Raw genomic sequence first — 16516 nt, 5'->3', positions numbered from 1 at the left:
AGAGAAAGAATGTGAGTTGGGAGCCAAAATCCTTAATGAAATTTGAGAAGTTACTAGAAGGTGACTGATGACAGAGATGGGGGAATAAAGAGTGATACAGCTGAACAGCAAGTTTCAAGTGATTAGGAATTTCTAATAGAAGTGAAAGAATAAGAATTTGAGAGTAGCACTGGAGAGGAAGGGGAATTCTGACCCCTCCCAACACACAGGTTGGTGTGGTGTGAAAAATCTTTCCATTTGAACGGTTTAAGAGGAAATGATTCTTCTCATATCAAGTGTTCCATATTGCCCCAACCATTCATAGTTTATTTTAATAAATCCCAAATCCTCACTCAGCACATTAAATTCACCTAATTTTTTTCAATAGGTTTTCTTAATAATAATAATAGTAAACACATTTTGTATTTTTGTGAACAGAGTGGAACTTTATAACCCAAATTATTATTATTTTTTCCAGTTAAAGTATTTAACAACACATAACTATTTTACCTTAAATAATTTAATAGCTTCCGTCTGTAGAGCTTCAGAAGGCAATGTTGTCAGAGGGGAAGTGATTCCTTCTTTGCTGTGACACAAAGTGGGGTGTCTCCATATCTGAGAGGCTAAACACAGAATAAGATATGAACAGAAAACTGAACAATTCACTTATTTTGGCCTCCCATTAAATTAACCCTTTAGAAATCAGCTCATTGAGGCCTGGCTCATAACTTTTGGTCAGGAAAAACCTTTGGCAACATGTTATTTCAGTTGCCAGGCCATTGGGATTCTCATGTTTCTGTTTTGGATAGAGTAAATCTAGAAGAGTTGTGTCCTAATTTATTAGGCTATAACAAGTCTACCAGGGCACTATCATACTGCTTAAATGTACTAAAGACAGGTGACCTAGGTAGGTAGAAGGAGCTGGGGAAAGATCTAGGGAGAAGAACCCAAAGCAGGAGGAGATAAAAATATAAAGATGAACTTGACGTCATTCCTAAAATCGACATTTATTAAATTCCTGTGATGGACATTGCAAATGAAATGAGGTCTCAGTATGTAAAGCATGGTAGAATCTAGACTCTCAGTGGGGAACACCTAGCTATAAAAAATTAATTTCAACGCAAAGCTACAAATGCTATAAAAGCTGAACGGTAAAACACATTGGGACATAATTTTAACATTGATTAAGCACCTAGATGCTGAGCTGAATTGGGCTGGCTGGGAGAATCTCCTAAGGTTAGGCAGGGTTTCATCACGTTGGACTGCCAACAAAGGGGGGCATTTCAAGCAGAGGGAGCAATGTGAGCAAAGACAGGGGGGTGTGACACAGCACACTGGGACATGATGGTGTCCCTGGTGCCTAAGAATCATAACGAGAATTACAAGCAAAGCCAATGAAAAGATGGGTGCATACATTGCAGAGAAACAGGAACCCATCAAGTGAAAATTCCATTAGGCTAAGGGGGCTGGGGTCCATTTCATAAACCATAAAGCTTTATATGTTTATGAACTTACAAGGTTCCCCTTCTATATTTAGCAATTTGCAAACGAGTTGTTCAAATTCAGATCCAACCTTTACATTGTTACTTCCAGCTGCAACAGTCAGATGATAAAGCCAGGTATCCTTAAAATCAGAACATATTAATAGAAATGTTAAGATACAGTTTTGATTACTTAAGGAAAAGAACAACTTGCATAAGGAGTAGAAAGCTTTGAGACTGAAAAGAAACTTCTTTACTTAATTTTTAAATAATAACTAAAAGCCATGTAGTTAAACATTTCCAAGGTAGCCTCTCTTGAATTTGCTCATCTTACAATTTCCCATCATTCACATTTTTATTACTTTCTATACATGTTTCTTAGAAAAGCTTGACAAAATTAAGGAGAGTAATACAATATTAAGACACTAGAATAAACACAACCTTAATTTAGTATTCTTTTAAGAAATATAATAGATTAACTTAATAAGACTTAATAAAACCTTAATATTCTTTTAAGAAAAACAATAAATTCTATCAAATTTAAAATCTGATTCCCAAAGTAATATATACAGAGTACTTAGAAAATCCAGAAAATATAGAGAAGAAAATAATACCCAATTTTTTCCACTCCCCAAAGATAATCACTGGCCTTTTCTTTCTTCTATGAAAATATATATGTAGATTAAATTTTTACATAGTTGATACTATACTAAAAATAAATGATGATAATTTCTGAATTTTACTAACACTATATAAGCATTCCTTGTTGCTAGAAATTCTTTATAAACAAATTTTAATGGCTACAGGATAGTCTACTATAGTATTTATTCAATCAATATCCTACTGTTGAACATTTAGAATGGTTACTAATTTCTCACTGATAAAAAAATACTGTGACAGCTAACATCTGTTAAAGAGTGTTATATTTTCTCTGTTTAAAATAGATCAGAAATAAAATTATTTTTAAAAGAATATTATAAAGGGCCGGCCCGTGGCTCACTCGGGAGAGTGCAGTGCTGATAAAAGAATATTATGTCCAACAAATTTATATGTAAATCTTTGGCTACATTTATGATCATTTCCTTAGTATGTATTTCCTGAAATGGAATTATGTCATTACTAGGGCATAAACATTTTTAGGAATTCTTGAAACATACTTTCAAAGGACTTTTCAGAGCATTTCTACCAATTTTTACTCCCACCAGTGATGAATAAGAGTGCTTCCCTCATCACAGCCTAACATAATTTTTTAAGTCTTTCATAATTTGAGAGATAACAAAAGCTTTATGGTTTAAAAAATTTGCATTTCTTTGATTACAGATGAGTCTAAGCATTAACTAACCATTAACCATTGTTCATTGGGTCCTCTTCACATTTTTCTATCAGAAACAGTACTTTTCAAATCTAATGAAAGGCAGTAGGGGCAAGTGTTTGGTAACATAGGTCTGGAGTAAGAGACATGAAGGTACCTCAAAAAGTTCATGGAAAGATCCATACTATCTTTTAATTCTATTTTTCTACAAACTTTTTCGAAGTTCCCTTGTATGAGTCTGAATACCAACTCTGCCTCTTGCTAGATGTGTGACCACAGGAAAGTGCTTCAGTTTTTCCATCTATAAATGGGCATAAGATCACCTCCCACAGGGAGTAATTGTAAGAATAAAGAAGAGATATGCTTAGCATTTTACCTGCTACACGTGCTCAAAAACAGTGATCAATACGAACAGTAATAATTTATAAGTTATTTATTTTAGTAGCCATCTATGAAATATTTTTTTAGTTATCTTTTTAATTATATTTTTTATTTTATTTGATATAAAAAAGTTTTTTTTTTTGTAGTCAGATCTATCAACCATTTCCACTGTTTTCTAACACTGTCTTTATCTTTTCTTAGGAAGTACTTTTTTTTTTTTTAAAAAAGATGACCGGTAAGGGGATCTTAACCCTTGGCTTGGTGTTGTCAGCACCACGCTCAGCCAGTGAGCTAACTGGCCATCCCTATATGGGATCCGAACCCGGGGCCTTGGTGTTATCAGCACCGCACTCTCCCGAGTGAGCCACGGGCCGAACCCTCTTAGGAAGTACTTTTTATTCAGAGATCAGATAAAGGCTTTTTAAAAAAATTTTCATTGAACTCAACTCTAAATTCATCTGGAAATTATTTTGCTATATGTGTGAGATGAAAAATTAAACTAATGTTTTCCTACATAAATGTCCTCAATATATAATCAACACCCCATACTATGTACTGAATAATCCATTGCTTTCCCATTTAATTTGTGATGCCTCCTTTATCATAAATGACTACACATACATAGAAAATGTATAATCCTTCATTTAAAATGGTACCTAAAGCAAAATTGTACTGAAAATGAGTAAAAAATATAAGATGGAGGCCTGAGAGTCACCACAAAATATCCAGTCTGAGAGATCTACATTTTAACATAAGTCCCTTTGTTCTCTACCATATGCTCTAATTTCAGCCTTTGAGCCCACTTTTAACAATAGAGTTGAAAAGTGACACATTCAAACAAGGCTTGTTTCCAGGTAGTCTAAATCATTCTAAATCAACCAATAAGTCTTTAAGTACCTTTTCCTGCTTGGATCCGATTAAGAGGTAAGTTGGACCTTGGTCTTTGGGGTGGGTAACGATGGTGTAATGTGTGGATAACAGACTACGTCCACTGGCTTCATAATCTTCATCTGAATCACAGGATCTGTCAACCTCCTCAACTTTAGCCTCCCAGAGTTTGATCTGACCTAAAGGAAACTGAAGTAAATGTCAGTAATTGTAACGAAGGCACTTTATAAATCTTTCCTACTAAAATTTTTATCTCTCTCTTTTTTTTTTTTTTTTTTGTGACCGGTAAGGGGATCGCAACCCTTGGTGTGGTGTCGCCCGCACCGCGCTCAGCCAGTGAGCGCACCGGCCATCCCTATATAGGATCCGAACCCGCGGCGGGAGCGCCTCTGCACTCCCAGCGCCGCACTCTCCCGAGTGCGCCACAGGGTCGGCCCCCTACTAAAATTTTTCATAGTCCTTTTCATTTTTACCTTTATAAAGCATACCTTTTTTAAAATGAATGCCTGGAGGCAATTTGTTTATCCACATTGTTACAAAAGTAGTATAACAACCAAAAAACCTAACTTTAATATAAAAGGACAACGTGAGTACTAGACATTTAACTTTTGAGGAAAAAGCAAGAAGCTATTTCTGTACAGTGGTTCAGATTATTCAATTGGACTAAAATGGTCTACTACCTAATAAAGTAATTAGTAATACTTCAGTCAAAATATTCATTTGACTTTTTTCCCTACAGAATTGATCAGCTATTGGATCAAAAGGACAAGCATAGGCATAGTCTCAATACCGTTCATAAAAAAATACTGTTTGAGAAAAAATAACAAGATTAGACAGATGGTGCAAAGATTAACTATCACCTCAAATCCTAATAAATGAAGAGTGTTCTCAGGCTATTTATCAATGTACGTGATATATCTCAAAGCAATGCCATGATTTCTTCTATCTTAATTTAAGGGTAAGAATAACTTCCTAAAGCCAATTTACATTAAATTTTATCTACCCTTTTATAGACAAAAATATATCTGCTGTGCTGAATATTTAGCATATCTATTTTTAAACTTTTGCTTTAATTAAGTCCATTTATTCCAGGAAAATACACGGTCTGCTTCAGATTTATAACTTCTAAAATATTTGGCTAGGTTTGTACTGTGGTTCTGAAGAAGTTCATTCTAAGTACAAAGACATTTACCACCATACCTTTTCATGCCAAGTTCCAAGGCTCAGTGCTTGGACTCTTTTTCCATCTATACTCACTCCTAGAGTGATCTCAGTCAAGTTCATGGCTTTAATACTAGCATATGTTAGTTACTCTCAAATTTATAACTCCAGACTCACCAACTCTATTTAGATGTTCATAGCATCTCAAACTTACCTTGGTAAGTCCTCCCCAACAACCTGCTCTGCCCAGTCTTTCCCATCTCAGATGTTGGCAACTTTATCTTGCCAGCTTTTTAGGCCAAAAATCTTGGCATCATCACTGATCCTTTTCTTTCTCTCATTTCTCCTAAGTTTTGGTCGACAAACCCTATCATCAAGACTTTCAGAATGTATCCAGAATATGGTCACTTCTCACATCTCTGTTGCCACCACTGAACCACAATCACCTCTCACCTGTGTTATTCTAAAAGTCTCCTAACTAGTGTCCTCCTTATTCCCTTCTGTCTATTCTTAAACAGAAGCAGGACGCTTCCTATTAGACAGGTGAGATCATGTCCCCGCTTTGCCATTTTGCATAAGGATTATATTGAGCTAAAGGCATTTTAAAAAACAACAGGTGTAAGAAGGGCACTCTGACCCTCTCCTTTTTCTTCCCAAAGACAGGAGATAAAACTCCCATATGTAACATGCCCTCCCTCTACTGGAAGGAAAATAACATTCTTATCATCAAGGACAAGAAGTTGAGGCCAAGGGAAATTTGTACAAACAACCCTTGTTGAACTAACCCTCATCTTCCTCCTCACTTCTCCAGCCAGTTAACTACCCTAGCCCAAGTCCCTTTGCCTTGTCTCATCTTCACATTTACAACTCTTTGTCCAATTTAGTACACAAGTGTTCAACTCTAACTACATCCTTGGGTCATTTCTTTATGAAGGCTCTCAAGTCAAGTAAAACTTGAATAAATTTGAATGCTCTTCTCCTATAATCTGTCTTATGTCAATTTAATTTTCAGGCCTGCCAAAAGCCCTAAAAAGGGAGAAGTAAAATTTACCCTCCCCTACAAATCCCAAGTCCTTACTATGTCCTATAAGGCCCAATATGATTTGGCCCATTATATCTCTGACCTTATCTCCTATATTCCCTTCCTAATGGACTCCAGTCCAGTCACACTGACCTCCTCACTAGTCCTCAAACACACCAGGCACGCTCCTACCTTAGGGCCTTTGCACTTGCTGTTCCCTCTACTTGGAATGTTTTTGCCCCAAATACCCACATGGTGGCTCTTTTATTTCCTTCAGAACCTAATTAAAATGCCAGCTTCTCAGTGAGGTGCTTACGTGGATATCTTATATAAAACACAATATTATCTGTCTAAGATGATTAATAGTGAAAAATTAATTTGTTTAATTAAATGTATTGCCTTTCATAAGATAACATGATTTTTTCTCCCCATTAAATTAATAATTATTTACTGAATAGTTACTATGTACTATGCTGGGCACTGAATGAAAAAATTTACCTCTAAAGGAAAAATACAAAACTAACTTTTCTACAATTTGGGGGGGGGGGAAAGGTATTGAAACAAAAGCAAAATAATAGGACACAAGAGTAATACTGATAAATAAAAAGCAAGCTTTTAAAAATGGGATAAAAAAACAAATTCTAATATGATAATATATGAGAATACTATCCTAATTGTGTATTTAGGTACACTAATCATATGAAAATCTAGGTTTTATCTACCTCAATATTAAAGATGTCTATTTATTTTAGCAAAGGATTCACCATAGCTCCATAAATAACAAACAGACCTAGTCCTTTTAAGTGTTTTGATTTAATAAAAAAAGACACTGATCCAGATTAGAAACAAATTGCTTTGGAAACATCTATAGCACAAAATGAAGTAGGCCTATACTGACTCATATGCATCATACTTTTTTAATAATTATAATTGACTTCTGTTCATTTATCTGCATTCTTCGGGCTTGTTTCTTCTGTAACCAATGCTATCTATTTTTATTAAATTATTTTTCTATTTATAAAAACAATACATGCTTATTATAGAAAATTGGTAAGTATAGAAAGGTATTTTTTAAAAAGCAGAAAATCATCCATAATACTATCCTCACAGATAATCATTCAACATTTTGGTATAGTTCTTTTTGATACACTATGCATACTTTTACTTAGATGTGCCAGACTGAGAATTATAAACTCAGTATCCCAGCCACTCTCTCCTATGGTTTCCCAGTAATTGCAGGAGAGAAGTTGGGAACTATATTTGCCAGAATCTTCTTCCCTGTATGGTTCCGACTTAGAGTTTGCCTATGACAGAATCTGCATGAGATTTGGCAGGAGAGGGTGAAAGAGAAGTTATCATTCCCCTGAGAAGTTGCAGCCAGATGCCTGGGCTGGTGTGAGATTCACAGAGGCTTTCCACTGAAGTCTTGAGGACCATCTGCCTCAGTGCTTGGGCTGAAATCTTAAATGTTGATTTCTCTGACCCCGAGGGACAGTTTCCTTGATCTCTGTTCTTCAACTTTTCTAGAAGTTACGTATGTCCCTAATTCTATAGGAAAACTTTAATACCCAGAATGTGTAGAGTGGCTTCTGTTTTCCTAACTTAACTATAAGTTAGTTAAAATTATACTTAACATACAATTTTGTATTGTGCTTATTCAGGTAACACTTACGTGTGAGCATTTTCCCACATTCCTTCGGAGGTATCACTTTCAATGGCTGCACTGTGTTAACCCCCATCCCATCAGCAATACTGAGAATGGCATGCATTTTAAATACAACTGGTCAGACCTTACAGTGTAGTCTGTGAGAAGGGAACAGAGAAATACTAACCCACATGGTCAGTGGACCAGAAGTTTAGTCTCATTAACACAGCAATCAGTCGCAGGCTGCTATTCTGTGGAGCTGACATCATTATTTTATGCAAGTACTCCTGGCCCATGTTGGCTCAATTTTTATAGTTTCAGTAACACAAGGGTGACATGAAGTACCCATATGATGGCTGAGCATACATTTCACTTTTGATAGATATCCTGTCTTTTTACTCTGAAAGTGAAGATAACTCCAGTCCTTCTGGGGAGATTAGTTTAAAAATGAAGGATATAAAACCAGGATATAAATAGGCAGATGGATAGATAGATAAGTGGTATCCAGGAATTTGAGGGCCTGGGACAGTTCTGGATTCTTTTTTCTCCCCATATCTTCTTTCCTAGCTTGCTGTTCCCTTCACTCAACCTTATCTAGTCTGTCAGAACGTGGGGAAAGGTGAGAAATTGATAGTTGGGGGTGGAGTAGAAGAAGGCATTTCTCTTCTAGGTCTTAGAAGATACATTAATTAAAAGTTGCTAAGGCTTATAATTAAGAATCAAGACCCTTGTGGGTGATAAATGATTACTTCAGTAATAAATTTTACACCACATTTTGACCTTATCAAAAATTGTAAGGTTATGCCTAGCAACAGAAGAGTTAAAGAAAAAATTTTAAGCCATAACAAACAAAAAACTCCTCTAATTAGCATATTAAAAACACATACATACCTTATCTTCTTGACTACGAAAATAATATAATGTCTTCCCTATAAGTGTACACCAGACTCTCTTGGAATAGCCATGTTTTACCTGAAATCATATTTCAACAAATTACAAATGTAGCTCAGAACTCTAACACCTTAAAGTATAGCTTATACACTCTACTTCAAGTTCTATAGGTATCCAGTTTGCCCAAGATATAAGTGATAGTCCACCTAGACTGTCAATGCTGTTTAAGATGCACCTGTTACAGTAGTAGCATGGCATTTTTGCTTTGGTGCTCACCATTCAACACTTAAGGAATGTTTAATTTACTATGTATCAAGTACTATGCCTAGGACTGAGGATTCAAAGATGGATAAAACACGGTGCCAATTCCACGAGTAAGTATATTTGATAATTTCCATATTTCATAGATTTCCAATAACCCTGTGGCTTTCTGAGTTAACACCCGCATTTTAGAAGTGAGAATATTAAAACCTAAAGAATTCTAGTGATTTCCCAAATGTAAAAGATTTGTTCATTCAAAATATCTGACACCTCCTACAGAAGTAATCACACAAAATAATAAAATACCATTAAAAGCTATTACTATATTGATAGAGTTTGGATGTATTGTCCCCCCAAAACTCATGTGGAAATCTGATCCCCAATGTGGCAGTGCTGGAAGCTGTTTGAGTCACCGGGGTGGATCCCTCATGAATGGATTAATGCTCTCCCTGGGGGAAGAGGGATAGTGAGTGAGTTCTTGCTTGGTTAGTTCCCACGAGAGCTGGTTGCTTAAAAGACCCTGGCACCTCCTCTCTCTCTCTTGCTTCCTCTTGCCATATGATCAGCTTGTACTCGCCAGCTGCCTTCCACTTTCCACCATGAGTAGAAGCAGCCTGAGGCCCACGCCAGATGCAGCTGTCCCAGAATTGTGAGCCAAACAAACCTCTGTTCTTTATAAATTACCCAGTCTCAGGTATTTTTATTATAGCAACACAAAACGGACTAATACATATATGTTGAGTACCTTTCGTATGTCAGGCACTATATTAAGTGATTGGATCAGAATTTGAATCTAGCTCTTGAGTGTGAATAGTCAGAGATTGGGCTAGATCTTGGGGAAACTGATAAGAATAAGGTATAGTATCCTTCCTCAAAGGGCTCACAGCCTTATGAGGAAGATGACAATTAAATCAACACTACGCTATATACCTTCATCAAGAACACATCGTTTCTATGTACTTTTGTTTTGGGGGGAGGGTGGCAGGGAGGAATGGGCCAGTACAGTGATCCAAACCCATGACCTTGGTGTAATAATACTGTGCTAACCTACTGAGCTAACTGGTCAGCCCTTTATTTATATACATTTTTATGGAAGACATTTTACCAAAGTTTTTATTGAGTATTGTAGGTTTATCATCATTTGGTGGCTTTATGAAGATCCTTACTGTGAGTTCTTCCCTGCCCAGTCCTGCCCAGCTTCAGGAATTGAAGATCTTACCAGACAGTCCCAGCTACATCCTCAAGTCTAGAAAAACACAAAGAACCTCATTCCCACCCATGAGTAACATTAAAAATAAACCCTATTGTCCCAGACCTAGAATGTGGTGTGCTTTGTGGAGCTTGTCCTATAATCCCAGACACATAGCTGCAATCCTGCCAACCTAGCTCTGCCAACTTCTGCCTTGAGGCTAGCCCCTCTCCTGCAATACTTAGAATGAGTTCACTCTGGAGAGGCTCACCAGCTGGAAACCAAGACACTGGCCAGTAAAACTAACACCTTAAATTCTGTTATGCTTGCTCATGGTAATAAGAATTAAGGAGAAAAATTAAGCAGCAAAGGATAGGTGCTTAGGTAAGGGGGAGGGGTAATTTAAAATAAGGTGGTCAGGAGAGCCTCACTGACATTAAATCTCTGAAAAAGGGAGATGAGCTATGCAGTCATCTGAGAGAAGATGACTTCTTGGGCAAAGGAAGGGCAAGTAGCCAGGCCCTGAGATGGGGTGCACCTGGTGTGTCTGAGGAGCACAAGGAGGCCTGTGAGTCTGGGGCTGAAAGAGTGAGGGAAGAGATTACTGGGGAAGGGGCAGGGAATGGGGTAGGTGGGATGAAGACTTTCAGGGTCCTGTAAGCCCTTGTAATGACTTACATTAAATGGACTATTCTGATAGAACACATTGGGAAGAAGACAAATTACTGCCATATATGTTTTATAGTAGGCAAGTCATTGTAGTAGAAAAGGCCTGGACATTGAGGTCTAATGGACCAAGGCTTAAATTCCATTTCTACGATGCACTGGATGGATGTCCTCAGTTCCTCTTAGCTCCTTTGTCAATAACATGGGATTATTGTACACCTCCATGGGTGGTTGTGATTACCAAATGAGAAAATGTAAATAAAGGGTAATAGTAGTTACTCAGTAAATGCTTCCTTTCCCACTCTGAATAAGAAGTAAAACACACATCTTCTTTAAGCCCACAAATCCAGCCAGACTTTGGGCTTTCAAAACTGTGGTCTAAGCAAACAAATAACTCTACCACCCAATAGTTTGATGGATTTAGAATGTTGCTTGAGAAAAAACAAAAATGTTTCATTTGGCAAGACATGTTTCAGTTTAATTAAATTTGGAAACATATATTTATAGACAAATATCCTGGAAGCTTTAAAAAGTTAATGTTATGCAGGTTCTTTTTCTTCTTTAAACAAACTCCAGAAAGAAGTCTCATAAAAACTGGAGTATAATGCATCTGGCTATAGACAGTGTACTTTTGAAATGATTTATGTTTAAAAAGAACAATGTGTACTTTTGGAGAACTGCAAATTAACTAGGACCTTTGCCAACTCACAGAAAAAGATGTGTTTTTAAAACATAGTCTATCTTTATATGTAAATCTTATTTATTAGGATTTCTTAAAACTCTGACTTATTCTGAAAAAAATTATAATAAAAAAAATTATACTGGAAGAATTCTCATGAAGATTAAAGGCAACCTCAAATCTCAAGGCTTCAGCAAACTGAGTAACTGAAAGAATATTTTTTTTTACTTTGTATCCATAACAAAGGTATTTCATATCAGTTCTGTTTGAAACTTTGAAGACAAACAATATATCATATCCCAACCAGCCTTTGTCATCACATAAAACATAAGCTCCCATGATCCTGCAGCGTTCCCCACAACAAATCCCACCACAGCCTTGTGGGACTTTTAAAAATTTTAAAATATTAAGTATAAGTCAATACTTATTCACTTTAAAAAAGTTAGAAAACAGAATTAATCAAAATAAATAAATAAAATTGGCTGGCTGGTTAGCTCAGTTGGTTAGAGCATGGTGTTAAAACATCAAGGTCAAGGGTCTTGATCCCTGAACCAACCAGCTGCCAAATAAATGGATAAATAGAATAAAATAAAATCACACAGAGATAACCAATATACCTTGGCACATTTCCCATTCAGACATTTTTCTATGAATATGTATAACAAAAATGGGATAGTAATGTGAATACTGCAATCTACTTATCACCTAACAATGCATCATACCATATTTCTACAGCATTATATTCTTTTACAACATTTAAAAGGCTGCATAGAAAAGTACCATATGGCTGTATAAACTATTCCCTACCCTATGTCTAATACCAATTTTTCTTGTTATGAACCATGCTGTGCAAGCAATATTTCTGGGGTAATGAAAATGCTCCATATCTTAACAGAGTATCAGTAGATATCTTTCAAATGTCATCAAACTCTACACTTACAGTCTGTGCATTTCAGAGTATTTTCATTATACTTCATTTAAAAAATAGGGGGAAAATGCTATGATGGATAGCCTTATATTTAAATCTCTTACAAATTAAGACCATTTTGTAAGGATAAATTTCTCAAACTGAGATTGCTGGATCAAAGAATATGTATATATGTTTTTAAAATATTTGATATTCATTTATTCATTTGTTTGTTCAAAAATATTTAATGAGTTAACACTTTGGCCAAATTGCTTTCCAGAATAATATTCTCACTAGCAAAGTTCTCAGTCTGTATCTATTATTACAATATCTATTATTTCAATTTGTGCTTTAAAAAAAAATATTAGTTACAGTCAAATGTTTTTCCATATGCTCATTGATCATTTGCATTTCTTCTTATCTCTACTTCTTTCCCACTGTATCTTTTGTTCCTTTTCCCCCATTGGTATTCACACTTTACTTACTGATTAGAAAAAGCTTGTTAAATATTAAGTATATTAACTGGTTTCACACATTTCAAATACCTTTTCAAAGTTTTTCATCTGCCTTGTTAAAACTCTGTTTATAGAATTTTTTTTTTTTTTTTTGTCTTTTTCGTGACCGGCACTCAGCCGGTGAGCGCACCGGCCATTCCTATATAGGATCCGAACCCGTGGCTGGAGCGTCACCGCGCTCCCAGCGCCGCACTCTCCCGAGTGCGCCACAGGCTCGGCCCTGTTTATAGAATTTTTGATATTGCACTTACATTTTTATATGTTGTAGTCAAATTTGTCTTTCCATCTATATGGTTTTTGTCTTGGACATCATACTTAAAACACACTTCCCCACCTCAAGATAATATTAATATTCAATCTACATATTCTTTGACACCCACTGTTCATAATCAGTAGGGCTCACTCATGTAGTTGCCTGAAACGATGCCATGCACACAAGGTCCCTACCTTAGTGAGCAATCCCTTCACAGCTGGTTTGCCTTCAGGCTGCAGGAAAAGCGGGTTGGCAGCTTGTACTCGAAGAACATTCTGTAACACTTTAATCCATTCTTCCAGTATGTTGGGAGAATCTGCAGTCAGATAGTATGTGTGTTTTTCAGTGGTCAACTAAAATGGGATAAGAAAGGCATAGGAAAGGAAACTGTGAAGATTTAGGATTATTAGCATTTCCTCGTCTATTCTTCAAACATTATTATTTAATATGGAAACAAACACACTAAACCTTGAACCCTAAGTTCTAAATAAATGATTCCACAACAGTTTAGAATATTTAAACCACTTTGTGAGAATTACAATAATTCAATTTTTGTTTAAATTATTGTTTTCACTTCAGTTTACTTTAAAACTTTTCACAGTATTAAATTTTTGGTTCAAGATTTTATATCTTTGTTTACTTGTCACCTTTTACTTTTTTTTTCTTAAATGTGCTACAGGCTCCTTGTTGAAATGAGAAGCAGAATGACTGGAAACGATAATAAAATAACACATTTTTAGCAATATGAGAGGAGTTTTTTTTTAATATATAGAAATGAAGAAATCAACTATAAATAAAATGAGAAAAGATCTTGCACATAAGAAGAGAAATTCTTGGAACTAACATGTGATCAGATATTATGAACTCACAATTTTCCAGTCTCAAATTAACCACATTGTAAATTTTCCAAATATTTCATAAGCTTACAAATGATTCTTAAGTGCCATATTCTAAGACAAGGCTTTCCCTGATTCTCCTTTCTAAATTTTTAGGAGTTCTCAGGTAAAATCCGCTGGAAACACTGATAATGTACCTTTCTGGCAACTGGTGTCTTCCATTCTCCAAAGGAGCAAGATAAGAAAATAATGGTTATTGAAAGCATTTCAGAAATAAAGTATCTGAATTTAAATTACATATAATAGACTACCTTAAAGTCTGTATTCTAAGTTTAATAGGTTTCTGGCAAGACCAGCCTTTGTGTGGGTAAAATGAGCAGCAGATACCTCTATGGTGTGACCTGGCGGGACAGCCCCTCTGCTCACCAATACCTTTCCCACTTATGTGTTATAGCATCTGAAGTTCATATAAGAACTGTTGCTTTCCAATTCTGTATCAAAATACAAACCCTTCTGAATTTAATACTACATTATATTACTAACATCCTATTAGGAATTCATTTATCATAGGATCCTTCCCTGAAATAGCTTAACAGTTTGAGAGGTGAAAATACCTTAAATATGGGGAAAGAGGAATGTAAAGGAAGAAAAGGTAAGGAAAGTGTAGTGGGAGTTACTTAACACAACTTAGCTTATAATATTTTGAACTAAAAAGTCTTGAGGCATTAAACTGACCTCAAAATGAATAAAGAAACATTGAATCATCCAATCACCCTTCCACTAGCTTAGATAATTGAGAATTGAGTTTTGCATAATACAAAAAAAAAAAAAAAGGTAAAAAAATAAGTACCTGAACTGTTTGTTTGTTATCTCCTCTTAAAATACTGCAGGATGCACTAAGTTCAATATGGCCCTGGGGTTTTCTAATTACATCACTCTGTAGGAAAAGAAGAAAACTAAATGTAAAGTGATTAACTGTAATAGTAACAATAAAAAACCCTTTGTATCATTAATTGCATTATAGGAAAGACAATCACTCAGGAATTTGATTTATAGTTTGAGAAATTCAGTTCTAAATAGCAAGCACTTTTACTCACCGGAGATTTGTAGTAAAGTAATTCACCACCTTTAAGAACAAACCACCTCCGCTTCCACGTCTTAACTTTACCACTCATTTTTAACAAGTAGCCGGATTTTTCCAGTGGTTCCTAATCAAAAAAAGATTTATTAAAAACCTTTTAAGTTTCCTTTTGGAGGCTCAAACTAATTGATCCATTAATTTTTTAAAAATCTGATTCACTGTTTACATTTTTCCCATTATCACTGGAAGATGAGCAAGTTTTAGGAAGCTTGTGCTCTGGCTGTGAGTACTCTGTGTCTGTGGAATAAGCATCAGGAGGAATAGCATAATCACTTTCAGAAGCCACGGAGGAGAGAGACACACCTAAAAGAACAAAGAAATAAACCAAGTCAATACTTAATACTGGGGTGGTCCAAATGCTGTCTGTGAGTTCTCCTATGAAACGCACCTCTTCCTAAATCATAAGCCTCCCTAGATTAGATGTATTCTCATTTCCTTTGGCCATGAAGAACTTTTAAAGCAGAAAACAGAACTAAGGGGTAAGGACTGTCATGCAAATCTCCAAAGAAGTCAAAGAAACATAAATAATATTTTGATATAATTACAACCACATCTATTTTCACATATATAAAATATATACATTAGTCTACTAATGTATCTTCTATTAAAAACTTAAAATATGTATGCTTACATATTGATGTATAGGCAAACAAATGCTGAACCTTAATTTATCAAGATTTTCACAAAGTTTAAACCACTTAATTTCTGTAATCAATTTTAAAGTACCTTCTCATTAAAAAAAAGACTTCAGTAGTATTTTTTCATGTAAGTACAATAAACTATTAAATAGTTTACACGTTTTAAAAATCTTTCACAAAAGCGAAGCAAGCACTAAGATTTAAAGATATAAACAGACTACTTCATTTGCCAGCAGCTAAGAAGTAAAATTCAGTGGAACATTTTCATAATAATTCACTTGCCTTCATAAAAAACTACTTGTGAGTTGTGAGCACAATTGGAAGATCACTATAATTGGAGGTTTTGAATATATTAAATAAAATCAAGGACTTAGGACCTTATTCATTACAGTATCCAGCAATTTTTGAAAGCGTTTATTAACATTTAAGGATGTATTAGGACAATGTCACTTCTGTGACACTATTCTTTACTTGGACAAATAACAGTTGTTCTAATATCTTTATTTTTCATAGAATAACAAATTTAGATCTATAAGGGACGTCAGAGATCATCCTGGCTAATATCCTCATTCTCTAAGGAGACTAAGACACAGAGATGAAAGGATCTGGTGGGGCAATGTTGACCTGCAAATCTCGGGCTCCCAGCCCCAGGAGCAGTGTGCCAGGCACTGT

At 35.5% G+C, this 16516-nt stretch overlaps 1 protein-coding gene across 1 annotated transcript in view; it reads right to left on the bottom strand.

Annotated features, from left to right (window-relative positions):
- Window positions 1-16516, bottom strand: part of PLEKHH2 (pleckstrin homology, MyTH4 and FERM domain containing H2) — a 104100-nt gene that overhangs the window by 26533 nt on the left and 61051 nt on the right. Inside the window, exons 11-18 of the mRNA XM_063078897.1 lie at window positions 15373-15509; window positions 15163-15273; window positions 14916-15002; window positions 13424-13582; window positions 8760-8840; window positions 4051-4230; window positions 1495-1603; window positions 490-602 (exon numbers count right to left, since the gene is read on the bottom strand). Coding sequence (XP_062934967.1) covers window positions 490-602; window positions 1495-1603; window positions 4051-4230; window positions 8760-8840; window positions 13424-13582; window positions 14916-15002; window positions 15163-15273; window positions 15373-15509 — 977 coding nt within the window. The remainder of the gene's footprint in view (window positions 1-489; window positions 603-1494; window positions 1604-4050; window positions 4231-8759; window positions 8841-13423; window positions 13583-14915; window positions 15003-15162; window positions 15274-15372; window positions 15510-16516) is intronic.

Source organism: Cynocephalus volans, chromosome 14 (genome assembly GCF_027409185.1).
Source record: "Cynocephalus volans isolate mCynVol1 chromosome 14, mCynVol1.pri, whole genome shotgun sequence".
NCBI lineage: Eukaryota > Metazoa > Chordata > Mammalia > Dermoptera > Cynocephalidae > Cynocephalus > Cynocephalus volans.
This window is presented reverse-complemented; position numbering and strand designations above follow the sequence as displayed.